This window comes from Nomascus leucogenys, chromosome 15, assembly GCF_006542625.1.
Source record: "Nomascus leucogenys isolate Asia chromosome 15, Asia_NLE_v1, whole genome shotgun sequence".
Taxonomy (NCBI): Eukaryota; Metazoa; Chordata; class Mammalia; order Primates; family Hylobatidae; genus Nomascus; species Nomascus leucogenys.
The window spans coordinates 20,421,940-20,443,466 of record NC_044395.1 but is presented as its reverse complement, the minus strand read 5'-3'; the positions used below and the strand labels follow the sequence as shown (position 1 = coordinate 20,443,466).

The window sequence follows — 21,527 nt, the reverse complement described above, 5'->3', positions numbered from 1 at the left end:
ACGTCGACGCCCGCTGAGAGCAAGCGCAACGCACGTTTACGTTGGTGGCGCCAGGGAGCGTGAGGACGTGGGGCTTCCGTGAATGCGCAGTGGGTGCGTCGGCCACGACCTTTTGGCCAGGTCAGGGAGGGGGCGACGCTGAAATGGGGGCGGCGGCGGCGGAAGCGGATCGCACTCTCTTTGTGGGCAACCTTGAAACGAAAGTGACCGAGGAGCTCCTTTTCGAGCTTTTCCACCAGGTAAGCGGCTGGGTTCGGCTCTTTGCCTTTCGTTTTCCGTCTCGCCTAGGGCCTGGCCAGCGGCCACGCCGTTTTCTTTTCGTGGCCGTCAGGGGACCCGACGGGTGGCTGTTTGGGGGTGAAGGGCGGGTCTGGGTTGCGAAACGCTCGCTGGGTGTCGCTTTCCTGGAAGATATTGGTTCGTTTAGGCCGAAACTGACGACTAAAGGTGGTGGAGGGATCCTCGATCAGGTTTCCCGTGGTAGAGAGCCAGGGGTCCTTAGGAACATAGTGTGTGTGTAGGGTCTTCGTTGAGCAGTGCTTTTTCTTATCCGTCCTGTTCTCATCTTCCCCTTAGGGTAATTTGTCTTTGGTTTATCTGACTGGGAACTTAATATTTTAATTTATTTGTGTCTGTTTTCCCCTAAAGTTTGCTTATCAAATTGCAGCATTATTAAAATATGTAAAATAAAATGGTTAAGTACTCCGTAGAAAAACAGCATTTTAGTGTTGCTGTATTAAAAAGTGTGAAAAATTCTGAGTATCCCATTCTCCCCATCCCTATCCCCTAATAACTGGTATTGTTTGATTAATCAATACAAAAGTCAGTTTTTAGTTAAAGAAAATCATTCTCTTGTTCTTGATAAATGTTCATTTTCATGGAGTGGCAAAATAATGGCGATTGGTCACTATGTTAAGCCATACAGTGCTGTGAATTGCAAAAGTGTTTGTATTTCCAGTTCCTTATGGGCCCCCTTCCCCAAATAAATCTAATGTTCAGTCATAACTAGGATGTTTACTGTAGCCAAAATGGAAATCCGTGCATCATTTTAAAAAGAAGTTTCTGATTACGTTTCTGTTGTTTTTAAACTTTGTCATATCTTATTTGTAAAATTTGAGTATTTTCCCTTAGTTGCTTTATTTAAATTCTAAACACCTTTTTGTTTGTAGGCTGGGCCAGTAATAAAGGTGAAAATTCCAAAAGATAAGGATGGTAAACCAAAGCAGTTTGCGTTTGTGAATTTCAAACATGAAGTATCTGTTCCTTATGCAATGAATCTACTTAATGGAATCAAACTTTATGGAAGGCCTATCAAAATTCAATTTAGATCAGGTAACTGTCCAATGAGGTTAGGGGGGCATTGTTTCTTGCTGTTTTTAAATTTATTATTCAGTTTTAAAGAACCTCTTATTTATAGATGAAACTTCTTTCTTAAGCATTGTGAGTAGCAAACTTTATATATCCCTGAAAACGGGTAACATTGACACATGGATTTTGAAATTATAATTTTAAAACTGAGCTTAAAGTTTCATTTTGGGTTAGTGAAAAGAACATAAACTATATCACTAAGAGAGCTGGGCTTGGGTGCTCTGAAAAGAGCTAGGTTTATTTTCTGAAAATACTTCTCCTGGCTGCTTTGTAATTACTTTTATATATTTTGATTCTTGATCATGGGAGGATGAAACTCCATGTATCCAGTCTTACAATTTATGGTGGAGATCAGAAAATTATGGTCAGATTGGATATTTATGGAATGCTTTGTTTTGCTTCTCTGATATTATACACTTACAGTTTTCACCCTGATGAAGCCATAAAGCAGTCTACAGCAGTTTGAGATTTTTTTTTTTCTTTTTTTTTTTTTTTTTTGAGACGGAGTCTTGCCGTGTCACCTTGGCTGGAGTACAGTGGCGCAATTTCAGCTCACTGCAACCTCCGCCTCCCGGGTTCAAGCGATTCTCCTGCCTTAGCCTCCTGAGTAGCTGGGATTACAGGTGCATGCCACCACGCCTGGCTAATTCTTTGTATTTTTAGTAGAGGTGGGGTTTCACCATGTTGGTCAGGCTGGTCTCGAACTCCTGGCCTCAAGAGATCTGCCCACGTCAGCCTCCCAAAGTGCTGGATTACAGGCGTCAGCCACCGCGCCCGGCCAGCAGTTTGAGATTTTTCTCTTTTAGATTGTGTTTACCTTTTTGGAGTGATTTCAAGTGGGGAAGACAAAATTTCGAATTAGATTTTCTATCAAGAATAATTTTTCAAATTGTTTCATTTTAGGAAGTAGTCATGCCTCGCAAGATGTCAGTTTGTCATATCCCCAACATCATGTTGGAAATTCAAGCCCTACCTCCACATCTCCTAGCAGGTAATATTTCTCACTTATTGTTAAGATCATTTATCAGGAATTCTTATAGGGAATAGCCTCAAAGCACATGAGTAAATAGTTTCTTTCATTATTCTCTTATCTCTTCATTCTGCCGTATTACTTGCCTTTTGGGGTTGTTGTCATGTATCTATTCTAAGGGGGCTATAGACAAACACATTGTATATAGTCCCCTTAAAATAGATACATATAACTATTTGTTCATTTGTAGTGACATAACTATCCCCACATATGTGTACAGTACATGTGTACACTTGAAACGAAATTTCTCAAAACATTATTTACTCTCACTACTTGGATTACTTACTATTTCATTTAAAACATTTTTAAATTTATTTTATAATCATTAATTGGTTGTTACTTACAGCTGAAAAATACCAGTTAGTCAACAGACTGTTGGACTAAGAATTCCTAGAATTGGATTCTAGGTCTGCATCTATCAACTGTGTAATCTTGAGCTAGTCTCCTTTCTTTAGTCCCATCTTCCCATGTGTAAGGAAAATAAGTTGAATTAAATGATTTGTAAAATCCCTTCAGGTACTGAGTATTAGAAAGTATCATATTTACTTAAATCATTTTATTTGCTTTGGGGAGGTTCATATTTTACCAGGGACAGTTTTTCCCGGTATATCCATAGAGCTATTTAGCAGTCATTTAAGAAAGATTTAATAAATACCTGCCATATGTCAGGTTCTTCACCACATCTTTTACATACATGATTTCATTAATTCCTCACAGCAGTTTTATGAGGGTAGGGATTATTTTTATCTCTACTTTTTATATGAAGGGAAGTGAAAAACGGAGGTTAACTTGCTCAGGTTCAGTGGGCTGGGATTCAAACCCAGGCAGTGTAGTGTGATTGAGCCCAGCCACTATGATGTGTTATCTAGAGGAGCTTAAAGTCTAAATGAAGACACATATTATATATATTTTTGTGAATACCTGTTCAATTACTGTAATAAGTTCTCTAAAGGAAGAGTACAAAGGGCTTTGAGAAAATTGTAAGAGAAGGAGATGATATAGATAAATGTGGAACTGAAAGAAGCCAGTGTACCCAGATCATAATGAATGAAAATGGAGAGCAGTAGGGGATTTTGGTAGATAGGCTGGAGAGGGTCTTTTAAACTATAATCAGGATTTTGAGATTTTACCCTAAAATGGAGTAGGAAGGCAGTGAAATGTTTTAGGAAGGGTACTGATAGGAACAAGATTATATTCTAAGAGTTGTTTGGTTGCAGTGGGAGAATGGATTGGAGGGGACAAGAGTGAAAATAGAGCAGTGAGGAAGCTTTTGGTAGCAAGGCATTGATGTTGGAAGCTACTGATGGATGAGGTTGATAGTTTAGATTAAGGTGGTGCCATGAGCTGCAGAGAAGTGGATGGATATGAAGAGATACTGGAAGGTGGAATAGTGAGCCAGCAATAGTGCAGAAAGTGTACCCTCCCAATGTTCTTTCTTGCCAGCTGAAATTGTTTAACAGTGTTTAAACATTTCTTGGTAAAGTTGGAATTTAAAGCACTTCCAGCCTCTTTAATGGAGTCTTCAAAGGCATCCTAGGTAGAGGAAAATAAAAAGTTTTCCCTCTTAGAATTTGCTGGGGAGAAAAAACCAGGTACAGTGACCCATTCGTATAGTCCCAGCTACTTGGAAGGCTGTGGTGGGAGGACCACTTGAGGCCTTGAGTTTGGGACTAGCCTAGGCAACATAACAAGGCACTCTTTCTTTGAAAAAAAAAAAAAAAAAAAAAAAAAAGTACAAGTAAATACTTTGGTTTTAATCAAAGGCTAGAGAGTTTATAATTCTTATACTATAAACTAAATTGTACTCCCCCCCCTTAGCATACAGATATTATAACCTGATTTGAAAAAACCCAAAATTAAAAGATCCACACTGTAAGACCAGCCAATTGGTTATTTGATTCTAAAGACATTTTAAAATAATTTAAAACATTTTTAAAGTGAGCTTTTCTGTAGAGCAAGTTATCCCTTTAATAAATAAGGAATAAGGTATAAATCCTCAAAAGTAATATCCTATGTATGTTACAGAACTCTTTATCCCCCAAAACCTCTTTCTCTTTTCTGTCTCAGGAAATGTCTACCTAATTGCTCAAGCCAAGTTGAGATTTGATCCTTTATTTCTTCCTTCATTCCACATATCCAGTCAATCAAATTCTTTTCATTTTAATTTTCAATCTAGGTCTTTGCATTAGCTCAGGGACTGACAAATTATTTCTAGAAAGGGCCATATAGTTAATATTTTAGACTTTGCAGAAGGTACTGTTTCTGTCTTTGCCATTGTAGCACTAAAGTAGCCATAGATAATACAAAAACAATGGTGTGGCTATGTTCCAGTAAGACTTTGTTTAGGGAAAACTGAATTTGGCAGTTTGGCCCACTGGCTATACTTGCTCACCCCTGCGCTAGTCCTTCAGCTGGGAAGTTTTTGCCTCTAGGTAACCTTGGTGTTCACTTCTAACTACAAATGTCACCTTTTTAGAAAGGCAGTCCCTCACCAGCTAAAAGATAGGGGAACCTCCTATCTGTTTCACTTCCAATTGATCGTTAATCATACATTTTATCACTTACAATCATGAGAAAATATCATGTTGTCTGTATCCTTATTCTAGCTGCATGAGAGCAGATACCTTGCCTGTCTTGTTCATTCCGACCTTTGAGAAATGTGTTCTGCTCATGGTTGTCATTTAGTAAATATTTATTGAATGAATGGTTATATGTTGGTTTTCTTTTTAGCCGGTACGAAAGGACTATGGATAACATGACTTCATCAGCACAGATAATTCAGAGATCTTTCTCTTCTCCAGAAAATTTTCAGAGACAAGCAGTGGTACGTTGACTATTTTTCAACTTGAATTGCCAAAAAAAATTCATCCTTAGAAATAACTGGTTTTTAATTAACTTTGTTAAGTTGGAGGTTTTATTCGTTTAGTCCTCAAGGCGTAAATGAACTTTTTAGATAACTTTTTCTCAAATTTTTGTTAGACTAGCATGATCTTTGTAGATTGAGCACTCATTTTAGTTTTCACTGGGCTGAAATATATACTTAAAAGACTGAAGATAAATAGAAGTAAAACTGCTTTTACATTTGTTTTTCTTTTCAACCATCATTTACTCATTGTCTGATGCTCTTGTACCCTATTCTGAGTGACTTCTCATAAACTTGGGTCTTCTAGACCAGTTCCAGTTTAAACTTAACCTTTTTTTTTTGGTGGTGGTAACATCATCATGAGACTAGGCTTAAAATCTTAGCTATCTTTTACTGTTTCATCTTTGTCATCACTTGTTCAAGTAGGAAGTTGTTGGTAACTATTTGGTGCCTAAATCATGATCTTGACTTGTAGTCCCCAGGCTTTTGTAATTCATAGGTCTGCAAAATGAAATATAGAAGTCAAAATAAATTTGAGAGACCAGTATAAAGGATGTTAACTTTTATGTACATATTGCCTATTTTTCTAATTTTACTGTAGACTATTAAAATAAAAATGATCATATACTAATATTTATCCACAGGCAGAATTTGGGAACCGCCAGTCTAGTCAATTATGCCCCCATTTTCCCGTCACTAGTTCATCTTGCACACCATTTCAGAATTAATATTACAATTCTGTTTTGTTTATCTTCCTTGCACATTGACTTTCCATTGTTTGTAAGATGAAGTCAGATTCCTCTAGCCCAATTATTAGGGGTTCTTATTGTCTGATTCCGTAAACCCTGTAGCCTTACCTTTATTTGTTTACTGCTTATTAATATCTGAAGGCAGGGCGCAGTGGCTCACGCCTGTAATCCCAGCACTTTGGGAGGCCGAGGTGGGTGGATCACAAGGTCAGGAGTTCGAGACCAGCCTGGCCAAGACGGTGAAACCCTGTCTCTACTAAAAATACAAAAATTAGCCGTGCGTGGTGGCATGTGCCTGTAGTCCCAGCTACTTGGGAGGCTGAGGCAGGAGAATCGCTTGAATCTGGGAGGTGGAGCTTGCAGTGAGCCGAGATCTGTAACCTGTCTCAGCCAGAATTACTTGGTATTCTATGAACCTGTTCTGTGTTTCCCTGTTATTTTTGTTTGTGCAATTTCCTTTTCTTGGCATATCTCCCCCTTAAAATATTAAAATATTCCATCCATTGTTTTAATACCCAGATCATATGCCACCTTCATGAAACCTTTCCTAATGATACTGACCTCCTGATTCTTTGTTTTTTACACAGCGATTTTGCATTATAGTCATTTTGTGTGACTTATTCTGAGTTGCATTCTTGAGGACAAAGAGTAGTATTTATGTATATATATATATCTTGTAGGTATACATTGGAATGATTGAAGCTATTGTACTGCTTTAGTTGTGGATCCATCTAGGCAAGAGTGACTTTATTTTCTTTCATTATCTGTTAACTGACCAAATACATATTAGCTTTGATATCTAGAAGTATTAACATTTCCACTTTTCCTATTCCTCAGATGAACAGTGCTTTGAGACAAATGTCATATGGTGGAAAATTTGGTTCTTCACCTCTGGATCAGTCAGGATTTTCACCATCAGTTCAATCACACAGTCATAGTTTTAACCAGTCTTCAAGCTCCCAGTGGCGCCAAGGTACACCATCATCACAGCGTAAAGTCAGAATGAATTCTCATCCCTACCTAGCAGATAGACATTATAGCCGGGAACAGCGTTACACTGATCATGGGTCTGACCATCATTACAGAGGAAAGAGAGATGATTTCTTCTATGAAGATAGGAATCATGATGGCTGGAGCCATGACTATGATAACAGAAGAGACAGTAGTAGAGATGGAAAATGGCGCTCATCTCGACACTAACACATGTTAAAAGGACATTGTTTTTATAGGGTCATTTTAGGCCCTTTGACTAAGTTGATATGGAAATATTTTGTTGAAAAACTGTACAGAGCAGAGCAGCTTTACAAGTTGTCACATTTCTTTATACATTTTTTTAAAGCTACAGTTTAATACAAAATGAATTGTGGTTTTATTACATTAATAACCTTTCACCTCAGGGTTTTATGAAGAGGAAAGGGTTTTATGCAAAAGAAAGTGCTACAATTCCTAATCATTTTAGACACTTTAGGAGGGTGTGAAGTTGTATGATAAAGCAGATATTTTAATTATTTGTTATCTTTTTGTATTGCAAGAAATTTCTTGCTAGTGAATCAAGAAAACATCCAGGTTGACAGTCTAAAATGGCTACTGGTATTTTAGTTAATTCAAAAATGAAACTTTTCAGTGATTCACTTTACTAACATTCTATTTGAGAAGGCTTATTGGTAAAGTTTGGGGATAAAGGCATTGCTTAACTTATATAATTTAGGTATAAATTCTGTGACATGCTCTTGAGCTTTACCCTAGTTGAACATACATGTGTAGCTCTTACACATACTGTTTCATTCTAAAATTTAGAAATTGTTCATTAAATCACATTTGAGGTATAAGTCACTCAGGAAGTTAAAATATCTCTACACGTATATTTTTACATTAAAAATACAGTGTTAGCATATATCCCCTTTTCAGGAAGAACAAAAATGTCAGTGCATAGTTAGATAAAATGGTAAAATGTTTTACTGAAAGCATACTTTTTTGGAAAAAAGATTCATGAAGCCTTTAAGTGCTGCTTCTGTCAGTCGAACGTTAAAAACTTTAACATTTTCAAAGTGCCCAGAATGTGTACAAAGACACATGTAATGGAGATTGTACAGGTTGTTTTTTTTGTTTGAACCTTTGAAAAAATTTAATCGTTTTCTAATTTTAAAATCTTGTTTAACAAAAACTTGTATTAAGATACTGTTTTCATTTCATTACAGAATTGTTTATAAAAGTTCATTTGTTGAAAAATAAGAATCCTTTTTAATACCACAGCATTTGTACTGTTCCTTTTTAATATACTGAAAATATAAAAGGAAGGGTGTGTGTTATTTTTTTTATGTCACTGACTTCGGAGACATTGTACACAAAAGAGTTACTTTTATTCACTGATTGCCTGCTGTTTAGAATGTCAGTTCTTTAATTTTGAGCATCCTGAAATATATCTTTTGTACATACAGAGCATGATATTTCACAATCAGATTTTCAGTGACCCCTCGATTATAGTTTGGAGTACTTTAGTTACCCTCGGTGGTCTCTAGGAGTTAAAGTACACTTAGATTTCCTGTTTATAAATGAATTCAGTTTTTCTGTATCTAAGTAAATGGAGCTATTCAACTACTCACTGGAGAATTAAGATAAACAATTTGTTTGCTTAAGCATTTTCACAGAATTTGTTTTCAATGAGATTATTATTTTTGGGTATCTTATCCATATGAAAACTTAGTAGGTTTGTAGATGTTAACAAAGATTAATACTGCATGTTTGTTTTTGTTTGTTTGTTTGTTTGTTTTTTTGAGACAGAGTCTTGCTACGACACCCAGGCAAGAGTGCAATGGCGGGATCTCAGCTCACTGCAACCTCCATATCCCGGGTTGAAGTGATTCTCCTGCCTTAGCCTCCCGAGTAGCTGGGATTACAGGCACCCACCACCACACCCGGCTGGTTTTTGTATTTTTGTAGAGATGGGGTTTCACCACATTGGCCAGGCTGGTCTCAAACCCCTGACCTAAAGTGATCCACCTACCTTGGCCTCCCGAGGTGCTGTACTTAACAGGTGTGAGCCACCATGCCCAGCCTAATACTGCTTTATTACAACGTTATCTGTGGGTCAGATCCTTTCATATTGGTTAACAGATGACCCTGACTCAGAATAATCTTTTTCAATGGCTTTTTGAGAGAAGCTTGTGAAGTTCTGGTGAATCTTCTTTTTCACTTCACTTTCAGTGAGCTGAAAGTAACCAAACTAAATACATGTGTTGTGTAAAGGGACAGGACAAGGCAGCCTTAAAAAATTGAATATAGTTGGTGAGACAACTCGGAAGTACAGGTTGAGCATCCCTTATTCAAAATGCTTGGGAAGTGTTTTGCGTTCTGGAATATTTGCATTAATGCTTGCCGGTTGAGCATCCCAAGTCTGGAAATCCAGAGTGCTCCAATGAGCATTTCCCTTGAGTGTCACATCTGTGTTGGCACTCAAAAAGTTTCATATTTTGGAGCATTTCAGATTTCAGATTTGGGATGCTCCATCTATATTGACAGCTGCAAGAGCAGAAAGGAAGAAGAGATTATTTTTGTGGGAGAAGTTTCTCCCATAGTGTTTCCTGTGGAACGCTAGTGTCTCATAAGGTGTTCTAAAAAAAAAAAAAAAAAATCAAATGTTTGGAAGCCATTGTGTGTTATTGTGTGACTTTATTTTACTCAAAAACAGCACCATAAAATTTCTGACAAGTACTATAGGTAAAGAAATCCCTTTATACTTAACCTAGTATTTCCTACCTTTCCCCATCTAAAATAAAATTTTTTATACCACTTTCTAATTATGTTGTGTGTGCCCACTTTCCCCATACCCACTGCTACCATCTTAGAGTAGGCAATTTTCTCAAGAGGATTATTCCAAGAACACCCTAATGTTTTCCTGCTTCCAGTCTTCTTTCCTCAAATTCATTCCACACTCTTAAGAATTGAAGATGTAAATCTGTCACTTGCCTGAATAAAGCTTCAGTTGCCTCTGACTTAAGTACAAAATTCTCAACTTAATATGACCCCTATTTGGCATCTGCTACTTCAGTCTCCTCTGATGGCTTCACCACTTTAGTTCTCATAGTAACTGTCCTTCACTGCTGAATCTATGCACTACTTCCTTTAGAAAGCCTTTCCAGAGCTCTGAAATCCAGATTCAGTGCCAAGTTATGTATTCCCCAAATATCTTTTTCTCTTATCGTAGCCTTTAGACTGTATTATAATTTTCTTTTTACTTGTCTGTCTCTATAGACAGCTTCATGAAGACAGACCTTATCTTATTCATCACTGCATTCCCAGGATCCAGTGCCTGGCATATATTTAACATTGAAACTTTTTGATGAAAGGAAGAACGTCTGTTAATTGAATAAGGAGAAGGAGGATTCAACACATAAAACTTTGAATAGCCTCTCTAAACCTAAAACATTGCATCCTGAGAATTACATGTCACAGTACATGTATTCTAGAATTCTATTTGTTCATTTTGTCAAACTTCAAAAAGTTTTGGATCTGTATTCATGAATAATGTGTGATTTTGTTTTTATTTTAATTTATTTATGGCAGAGCCTCACTCTATCACCCAGGCTGGAGTGGAGTGGCATAATCTCAGCTCACTGCAACCTCCGCCTCCCGGGTTCCAGCGATTCTCTCACCTCAGCCTCCCGAGCAGCTGGAATTACAGGCACCCACCACCACGCCTGGCTAATTTTTGTGTTTGTAATAGAGACAGGTTTTCCCCATGTTGGCCAGGCCGGTCTTGAACTCCCAACCTCAGGTGATCTGCCCAACTTGGCCTCCCAAAGTACTGGGATTACAGGCGTGAGCCACTGCACCTGGCCTGATTTTGTTTTTTAATTGTGTTATCTTAGTTTGGTTTAGGAGTATGGTTCTGCTAGCCTTATAAAATAAATTGGCAAGCTTACCATTTTCTATGCCCCCCCAAAATTTGAATAATAAAGGAATTAGCTGTTCAAGATTTGTTGAACTCATTTATACAACTATCTGGGTTTGCTTTAGACATAGCTCTTTGATTCCTTTATCAATTTCCTTTATAGTTATCTTTTCAGGTTTGCTACTTTCTCAGGAAACAATTTGGATAATTTATACTTTTCAAGAAAATCAACCTTTCCTTTTTTCTGAATATATTGCTATAGAGTTGTACATAGTATTTCTTACAATTTTTGTAAAACTCCCAATATCTCTGGTTATAGTGCAGTTTTAGTTCCTGACAATATATTTTACATTCCCTCTTATCCTCAGATGAGACTGGCTGTGCTGTTTCGGCATACATTTTACATTTATATATGTTATAAGCCCCACACTACCTTGTTTTTGTTAAAATAGGCAGATTCTTAAATAATAGAAAATTATATATAAGAAGAAAAAATAGGAAAAAAAAATCTTACTATTTACCCCCATAGTTACCATTTCTGGAGCTCCTCATTCCTTTGTGTTAGATCTATTTATCTATCTGGTATTATTATTTTGCTTGACAGGTTTCATGTGGTATTTCCCATAGGGCAGCTTTGCAGGTGATGAAATCTTTTAGCTTTTGTGTATCTAAAAAAGTCTCACCGTTTTGAAATATATTTTGAAGAATATTTTGAAATATATATTTAAATACATTCTAGGTATAGAATTCTAAATTGAAGAGGTTCTTTTCTTTCAATTCATAAAAATAGTTGGTCCATTGTTCTCTCGATTATTTCCCATAAGGAAATCTTATACATAATGCGTCATTTTTCTCTAGCTGGTTTTGAGCAATTGATTACTATATGCCTTGACATAGTTTTCTTCGTGTTTCTTGTGCTTGGGGTGTATTGAGCTGCATGAATCTTTGGAGTTTTCGCCTGATTTGAAAACAAATTTAGACATTTCAATTTTTTAATACCAATTTTCCTCTCCTTTGGAAACTCCAATGCATTTATATGAGGCTGCGTGATGTTGTTATATAGCTCTCTGGTAAGTATAAAATGTTATTTTATTTATCTTTTGGAATTTCATTTATTTATAGATAAGGTCTCACTTTGTCACCCAGGCTGAGTGCAGTGGTGCGATCACAGCTCACTGCAGCTTCAACCTCCTGGGCTCAAGTGATCCTCCCACCTCGGCCTCCCGAGTAGCTGGGACTACAGGCACATACCACCATGCCTGGCTAATTTTTTATTTTTTGCAGTGTAGAGATGGGGTCTTGCTATGTCACCCAGGCTGGTTTTGAACTCCTGGACTCACACAAGCAATGTGATCCACCTCAGCCTCCCAGTGTTGGGATTACAAGCGTGAGCCACCACAACTGGCCTATTTATCTTTTTCTTAGGGACAGGATCTCCCTCTGTTGCCAGGCTGAAGTGCGGTGGCACAATCATAGCTCACTGCGGCCTCAAACACCTGGGCTTAAGTGATCCTGCTGCCTCAGCCTCCCCAGTTGCTAGGACTACAGGAACGCACCATCATTCCTGGCTAATTTTTTCTAAAAAAAATTTGTTGCCTGGCTGGTCACTAACTCCTGGCCTAAAAGTGATTCTCTTGCCTCAACCTCCCAGAGAGCTGGGATTGTGGGCATGAGCCATCTTGCCCAGCCTAGTACAAAGTTTCTAAAACTATTTTTTCTCTTTTTGTTCATTGTGAATAGTTTCTAATGCTATGACTTCAACTTTACTAATCTTTTCTTTTGCAATGTCTAATTAGCGATTTTCAATATAATCTTCATTTTAGACACTGTAGTATTCCTCATAACTTTTTTGGGAAGATCTTTTTAATGTCTTTTTTCTTTTTTCCTTTTTTTAAATTTCAAGTTATTTACCTGATCATGGATCTTTTTTCATATCTTTGTTGTCTCTACCTACATTTTGAACATTTAAAATATACTTTATAGTAATTTTTAATGTACTCATCTGCTAATTCTAGTATCTTTGTTGGTTCTGGGTTGGTGTCCCACCCTCCTTATTAGTAGATGTGTTTTTGTGCTCTTTATATGCTTTATAATTTTAATTGTATGCTGGGCATTCTGAATTTTACCAATAAAGTAAAATTATTATAGTATTTGTATTTCTATAAATAATTGTGAGTTTTGTTCTGGGACACAGTTAAGTTACTTAAAAACAATTGTGTCCCTTCAGGACTTGCTTTTAAGGTTTGTTAGGTGGCATGTGACAAGTATTTAGTCTTGGGTTAATTCACGCCATTAGTGAGGCAAGTCTCTTGAATACTCTAATAGGTAGATGCCTCATGAGTTATGAAATGTCCCATTCTGGCTAATGGGAACAGACGCTGATTCTGGTCACATGTGAGTGCTGAGAAGTATTCCCTCTAGTTCTTTTGGGACATCCTTTCTCCATCTTTAGGTAGTTTCTTCAAACCTGTATACTGATCAGCTCTCTCATGAATACGGGAGAAAACCTGCAGGTCTCTGGGAGTTGTCTCCCTGTGCAACTTACTGCTTTTCAGTGCTGTGTACCGTCCATTCCAGCTGCTTTTGTTTCGCTGGACTCTGAGTCATGTCTTCTGAACTCAGTTTGCCAGGCTCTGCCTGCCCTGTCCCCCAACCCCACACACTGCAGCCTAAACATTCCCTCAAGGTAGCACGCAAGGCAATCATGCAACTCACTTCCTTTGTTTTCTGTTCCTCTGGGATCACTGTCCTTTGTTCCTGATGTCCATGGTCTTGTTTTAGGTATTTTGCCTTTGTATTGGGTGGTTCAGGCAGGAGGGTAAATCTAATCCCTGTTACTCCATCTTGGCCAGAAGTTGAAGTTAACCTATGGATTTTGATTTGTAATGCACTTACTCTTCTTCATTTTTAATAGTCTGTATTTTTAGTTTTGATTTTTCTCTTTTAACTTTAGATATTCAGAGGAGTCTTTATTTCTAAATGACCCTTTTTCTCCATTCTTCTGTTGTGATTTCTAATTACATAGCTTTGTAGACAGAGAATGTAACCTGTGTGATAAAAACCCGTAAAGAGACAAACCAGATTGCTGACTGGTTGATAACAGGATTTTTCTAGGTTGCCTGGCAATGAGTTAGCTAGGCTGAACCGCTGCTCAAGCACACCTCTCCAGAAGATGCCAAGAGACTCTAGGCCCACATCCAACCTCCCTGGCTGAGTCTGCCATGCGCTGTGTGACTCTAGCATGGCATCACATTAGTTGCACGGTATTTGCTTCATGATTTCTTTTCCTGACTTCTATAATGGTTTCATGGATGTTTGAAAAAGATTTGTTTTCTGTGTGTCAAAATTTTATCTTTACAAAATGCTCTCTTACCTGATAAGATTTGTAAACGCAAAAGTCAGACTGAGGGGTCATTTAAAAAATAAAACATTTCTATGCATTTTATTTTAATGTAATACACAAAAATATACATTCAGTTGTCTTTTGATGCAGGGCCAGGACCTTTTTTTAGTCTTTAAAAAAAAATCTTGAGTACACTGACTGGAGTTCAGTCTGCTTTCTTGTATAAATCACTACCAGACTGCATTGCCTATGATTTCTAATTTGGGTTTCTTTATGGTGCAAGGCAAATGTAAAGAAACTGGTGGAGTATTCAAGTTTTCCAAGATTCTCACTCAAATCATTTTATAGTTGTCTTATGCATACCTCTCTGACAACAAATTTCAAAACGATCCATCTTTATTGAATGTTTACAAAGTATTCAACTAGTTTTCTAGAAAGAACTACTATTTTTTACCTTCATATTTTATTGGTTTACATAATATTTAAAAATAACATTAATAAGATCTGACATTAGAAGATCTGGAATAACTTGACTGGTGAGAGAAAAAGTGGGTGAATATACGAAAGTGGCTAACTCCTCTAGCCTTCGCATGTCAAGGGCATTGGCATTTGTTATAGGAAGAATACAGAACATCAGTTAATCCAATGAATCAGGTATGTGGCATTAAAAGAGCTTCCAATATGATAGATAAGGCTTGTTAATTATATTTTTCAAATTCTTGATATTTTTTCTCTTCTTAATCTCTTAATTCTGAGATGATTTTACTTTCTCATTTTTCTCTGAGTATGTCTGTCAGTTTTTGCCTTGTGTAACTCCAAGCTATGCTAGTTGCAAAAAGAAAGAACATTTCTTCATCATGTACTATAAACTTTATCAATGTAAATACCCTTGGCCCATTTTCATTCTTTTAACTTTTAATTCTATTTTGTTTTATATTATTATAATCATTTCTTTATTTTAATTAATATTTATCTAATATGTCTTTGTCTATTGGTTAATTTTTAGTACTTCTCTGCCATTTGAATTCAGGAGAGTCTCTTATGTTCTGATGTATTCCTGCTATGCTTTCTTGTATGTGTATGTTTGTGATATTGATCACCTTTCTTTGTTCTTTTTCTTTCATCTACTGCAGCATTTCATAACTCTGAGTGCAAACTGTAACCACCTTTGAAAAAAAAATAGTGCCTAAACTTTACCCCAAAATCTCAGAGGAAGAGAGTGATACCAGTATTTTTTTTAAAGACTAATATTCTGTTAGGGTTGAGAACTCTAGTATCATACTATTTTTATTCCCATGGTGTTTCCCCTTAAATTCCCAGCAATCACAAACTTGTCATTTTCTATCAATGGATAGACTGAAACAGTTGTTATCAGTCAAGGTAAAAATCAGAGAAGCAGAACTAAGAGTGATCTAGAGTAAGAGTCTGATTCTAGGGATTCAAACATTATGCCACTGGAATTGCTGGTGGAGCAATCTGCTGGCCTGCATGTGGTGCTGGGCCTGAAGTCACTGTGGGTCAGCCAGACCAGCAGTTGGGAAGGAAAGGTGAACAAGAACAAAAGCAGGAACCAACCAAAAACTTCTAGAAAAAGATGGAGTTTACATCTGTCTCTCATTACTCCACCTTATGTGACTTGGATGGCCTGAGGCCTGCAGGAGTAGCTGGTACCTCTAGCTATAGGGCTGCACATATCTTTGGCCCAGAACACAGAGAAGTTTGAGGAGATGTGGCAGCAGCTGGGGGAGCTGCGGGTTGGGTGTTGCCACATGCCAACAAGGTGAGCCAACAAGGTGAGCCAGGGGATCAGCAACAATGTGCGTGAGGTACCACAGTGCCTGGCACCCTGCATCAATCTTCCAGAGGGTAAAAATTATGGCTGCTACTTCCCTGTGACTTCCAGATCTCAAGCAAATTTCTCTTGTGGTCAACTGCATTGCAATTCTGACACTAACTGCTTGGAGTTAGGCCAAATTTCACAGGCTAAGGGCTCGGTCCTCTATGAGACTGCTCTCAATTCAGACATCAGCCGCATGCTCAGGGATTCCCAGGCCACCCACACTTCTGGCCAATTGGCTACAAATTCAAGGGTTTCCACTATTTTCTTGGGTTTGATAACTTGCTGGAAAGACTCATAGAACTTTGAAAAAGCTATACTTAAGATTACAGATTTATTATAGCAAAAGAAAACACATCAAAACCAGCCAAAAGAGGAGATGCACAGAGTAAGACCCAGGCAGGTCCTGAAGGTGAAACTTCTGTGTTCACTCCCTGTCACTGTGTATTATCAGCTTGGAACCTTATCCAAGCTTTAATACCCAGAGTTTTTACTGGAGTTTCATTACATAGGCATCATTGAATCCTTGGCCATGTGATTGAACTCAGTCTCTGGTTCCCTCCAATCCCAATCAATATCAGACTGATATCACATGGCATAAAGCCCCAACCCTATAATCATGTGGTTGGCTTTTCTAGCATGGCCAGGCCTCATCTTGAAATATCTAGGGACCCTGTAGAGGTCATCTTTGTAGCATAAATGATCAGGGCTGACCAGGAATAATAAAGACACTCCTGTCACTTGGGAAATTCCAAGAATATAGAGGTTCTCTCCCAGGAACCAGGAACAAAGGCCAGTCAAATTCTGGCCTTTGTTGGCATTGGTGTACAACACCAACTCTAAATGGAAACTAGACAGGGAAAGGAATTCTGGGAACCATAGTTCCACCTCACCTAAGTAGACACAGTACAAAGCCACCACAACAGTATTATATCTGTCTCCTCTGCACTCCACCAAGAAAATACCTTTAGCAAACTCTATTAGTCCGTTCTCATGCTGCTATGAAGAGATACCTGAGATCTGAGACTGGGTAATTTATAAAGGAAAGAGGTTTAATTGATTCACAGTTTAGCACAGATGGGGAGGCCTCAGGAAACTTACAATCATGGTAGAAGGGGAAGCAAATACATTCTTCTTCACAAGGCAGCAGGAGAGGGAAGAATGAGAGCTGAGCAAAGGGAGAAGCTGAGCAAAGGGAGAAGCTTATAAAACCATCAGATCATGTGAGAACTCACTATCACAAGAACACCAGCATGGGGATAACAAACCCCATGATTCAGTTACCTCCCACTAGGTCCCTCCCATGACACGTGGGGATTATGGGAACTACAATTCAAGGTGAGATTTGGGTGGGGACACAGCCAAGCCATATTACATACCTTCACATTCCTTGCTGCTTCTCTTCCATCTCTCACATAAAGACCACCTCTAGTGCAGTGCTTTAACACAATCACTTAGATTTTAGTTTCACATTGTCATTAATATTTTAAAACATTATCCCATCTCATCTAAAAAAATTGAACTCATAGAAGTAGAGAGTAGAATGATGGTTATCAGAGGCTGGTGGGGTAGACAGGGAAAGGGGAAGCATTGGTCAAAAGGTACAAAGTTTTAGTTAGACTGGAGGAATACATTCTGGTGTACTATTGCACAGCATGGTGATCACAGTTAATAATAATGTATTATGTGTTTCAAAATAGCTAAAAGGAATTTTAAATGTTCCGAAGATCAAATTCTAAACTATTATGTTTATTTTAATTATGTGTGGCAGCATTGAACATAGACAAAACTGCTTTTGTGGCTTGATTTATGAAATTCTTATGTTTTATGCTTAAAATAAGAACTTGTTTAGTTTTTATTATTTTGGTAATTTTCTGTCTATAAATGATAATAGCAAAGATGCCAAGGGTATAAATACTTACGCAACAATTACAGTTACATGTAGTTTATATTCTCAGTAAATGAAAAGCCAAATTGAACAGAAACATTGTTATATTTATCTTAATATTGACTTCTGAAATACAAAGCTCTATTGATAATACCATTTTAAAATGTATTTATTTGTGTTGCTTTTACAATTTATTTCTTAGAATAGATAATACATTTGTGTGGTTCAAAAATCAAAACAATATTAAAAGGTGTATATTGCGAAGTATTCCACTCAATCCTGTTCTTGTCAGCTCATTCCCTACCAGTTCCCAGTAAGGAATCATTTTCTTAGTTTGTGTCTTTCTACTGTTTCTTTATCAAATAAATTTTCACGTTCTCTATTTTTTTTCACATGGTGCTTTTTGCACTTAATATAACCCAGAGGTCTTGAGTTGTGATTATTTGAATGCAATTTTTATGGATCTGATAAGAACATTTTTCAGGAAATTTGCAGATTATCATTTTATGTGTCTTATTGCTTTGCTTTATTTTGGTATCAGGGTACAATATACTTTCTTTTCTAAAAAACAAATAATAATGTTTCCTTAAATAAACATTAATATTTCTTTGCCTAAGAAACAAGAGAGTGACCCAGTTCCTAGCAGTGAAGGTAAAAATTCATTTGTTCTAATTATCTATTGCTTTTTAACAAGCCACCCTAAATCTCACTGGCTAAAAAAACAATCATTTGGCCAGATTCAATAGGGATGGCTCTTCTCTGCTCCACTTTATCACTGAGGTGACTTAAATCGGGGCTGAAAGATCCACTTTCAAGGTGGCTTACCCACATGGCTATCAAGTTGGGGCTGGCTATTGTCTGGGTGCTCAGAAAGGGCTGTGAGCTGGGTGCTTTGGTTCCTCTCCACGTGGGCCTCCTTGGGCTTCCTCACAGCCTGGTGTCTGGGTTTTAAGAGTGAGCATCTCTAGACAGCCAGGTGGAAATACAGGGTATTTTACGATCTAGCCTGAGAAGTCACTTCTAATGTACTCTATTGGTCAAAGCAGTCACAATCGTCTATTTTCAAGGTGAGGGGGCACAAAGCCTACTACTCAGTGAGAGGAATTTCAAAGTCAGATTGTAAGAGAAGAGTGTGGGACAGTAGCTATTGTTTTGATCATCTTTTAAAAATTCAATCTGCTGGCTGGGCACGGTGGCTCATGCCTGTAATCCCAGCACTTTGGGAGGCCGAGGTGGGTAGTCCACCTGAGCTCAGGAGTTCGAGACCAGCCTGACCAACATGGAGAAACCCAATCTCTACTAAAAATACAAAATTAGCCGGGCGTGGTGGCGCATGCCTATAGTTCCAGCTACGCGGGAGGCTGAGGCAGGAGAATTGCTTGAAGGCAGGAGAATTGCTTGAACCCAGGAGGCGGAGGTTGTGGTGAGCTAAGATCATGCCATTGCACTCCAGCCTGGGGAACGAGAGTGAAACTCCATCTCAAAAAAAAAAAAAAAAATTCAATCTGCCACACCATTGTTCCAGGACCTGGATTCTGCAAAAAAGAAAATCACCAAAACTAGTTGCTATTGTTTTCTTTGAGCAATTTTATTTTTAATTTTTCCCATTTAGATGCTTAATCCATTTAGACTTTATTTTGGTGTAAATTGTGAAGTCAGGAGCCATTTAAGATTTTTTTCCAGATAACTACCCAATTGCTAATACAATTTATTATTAATCCATCTCTTCCCCAGGCTACTTTTGGGAAATGTTTGTCCACTCCAAAACTCATGTTAAAATGTAATTGTCAATGTAACGGGATTGGGAGATGGGGTCTTAAGAGGTGATTAGGTCATCAGGGCTCCTCTCTCATGGGTGGGTTTAATGCCTTAATAAAAGAGCTTTTAAAAGTGGGCTTTCTCTCTTGGCTCTTTTACCTTCTGCAATGTGAGAATACAGCCTTTTTCCCTTCTGGAGGATGAAGCAAGTAAGGTGCCATCTTGGAAGAAGAAAATGGCGTCACCAGAAACTGAACCTGTAGGCACCTAATCTCAGACTTCCCAGCCTCCAGAATGGGGAGTCAATACATTTTTGTTTGTTATAAATTACCCAATCTCAAGCATTCTATTATAAATAGGAGCACAGGCCGGGCACGGTGGCTCACGCCTGTAATCCCAGCACTTTGGGAGGCCGAGGCAGATGGATCACGAGGTCAGGGATCGAGACCATCCTGGCTAACATGGTGAAACCCCATCTCTACTAAAAACATACAAAAAATTAGCCGGACGCGGTGGCGGGCGCCTGTAGTCCCAGCTACTTGGGAGGCTGAGGCAGGAAAATGGCGTGAACCTGGGAGGCGGAGCTTGCAGTGAGCCGAGATAGCGCTACTGCACTCTGGCCTGCGCAAAAGAGCGAGATTCTGTCTCAAAAAAATAAAATAAAATAAAATAAAATAATAAAAAAATAAATTAAATAAATAAATAAATACATAAATAGGAACACAAATGGACAAAGACATCCCACTTATGTGAAGTGGTGTCATTACCATATTCTAAATTCTCCCATTGTGTTAGGTCTATTTCTGGACTTTATGTGTAAATATTTGACTATTTACTGCCTAGAACCTAATTATTGGAGGACTTCCCCCATACCCATGCCATATGCCATCACTCTTCTTTTTCAGAATTTTGCTGATTATTACATGTTTATTTTTCTTTTCTTTCTTTTTTTTTTTTGAGACTGAGTCTTGCTCTATTGCCCAGGCTGGAGTGCAGTGGCATGATCTCTGCCCACTGCAACCTCCGCCTCCCGGATTCAAGCAATTCTCCAGCCTCAGCCTCCTGAGTAGCTGGGATTACAGGCATGTGCCGCCATGCCCAGCTAATTTTTTTGTATTTTTAGTAGAGGCAGGGCTTCACCGTGTTAGCCAGGATGGTCTCGATCTCCTGACCTCGTGATCCGCCTGCCTTGGCCTCCCAAAGTGCTGGGATTACAAGCGTGAGCCACCACGCTCAGCTTGTTGTATGTTTTTAAATTTGAGGTTATCATGAGGCTTGCAAATACCATCTTATAACTCATTTTTTATTCTGATAACACTGCATAAACAAACGAGCCGAAAGAAAACTAATAAAAACTCTACACCATAACTTTGTCCTCGCACTTTTTAACTTTTGGTCATTTTTATTTATATCTTATTGTACTGTCTATGTCTTGGCAAGTTGTAGTTATTACTTTTGATAGGTTCACCTTATAGTCTTTTCACTTAAGAGTAGTTTACATGCCATAGTTACAGTGTTATAATATTCTGTGCTTTTCTGGGTACTTCCTATTACCAGTGAGTTTTACACCTTCAGATGATTTCTCATTGCTCATTAACATCCCTTTCTTTCTGATTGAAGAACTCCATTTAGCATTCCTTCTAGGAAAGGCCTAGTGTTGATGAAATCCCTCAGCTTTTGCCTACCTAGAAAAGTATTTATTTCTCCTTCATATTTGAAGGATATTTTTGCTGGATATACTATTCTAGGGTAAACAACTTTTTTCCATCAGCACTTTAAATATGTCATATCACTCTCTCC

At 38.0% G+C, this 21,527-nt stretch overlaps 1 protein-coding gene across 2 annotated transcripts; it reads left to right on the top strand.

The window, feature by feature from the left end:
- Positions 1-9,807, top strand: RBM7 (RNA binding motif protein 7). Of its 2 annotated transcripts, XM_003253170.4 has the most exons (5): positions 6-239; positions 1,170-1,332; positions 2,272-2,359; positions 5,129-5,222; positions 6,848-9,807. In XM_003253170.4, exons 1-5 carry the CDS (start codon positions 144-146, stop codon positions 7,208-7,210), a joined length of 804 nt encoding a protein of 267 aa, XP_003253218.1. In that variant the 5' UTR covers positions 6-143; the 3' UTR covers positions 7,211-9,807. The 2 variants fall into 2 exon arrangements, with proteins under 2 accessions (XP_012351408.1, XP_003253218.1); XM_012495954.2 differs by lacking the exon at positions 1,170-1,332 and having other exon boundaries at positions 1-239.
- The last annotated feature ends 11,720 nt before the right edge of the window (positions 9,808-21,527 follow it).

Bases quoted from the DNA above. Each gene is read 5' to 3' on its own strand.
- RBM7 (XM_003253170.4), top strand. From the start codon at position 144: ATGGGGGCGGCGGCGGCGGAAGCGGATCGCACTCTCTTTGTGGGCAAC. The intron at 1,333-2,271 runs GTAACTGTCCAA...GTTTCATTTTAG, and splicing joins CAAAATTCAATTTAGATCAG to GAAGTAGTCATGCCTCGCAA. The intron at 2,360-5,128 runs GTAATATTTCTC...TTTTCTTTTTAG, and splicing joins ACCTCCACATCTCCTAGCAG to CCGGTACGAAAGGACTATGG.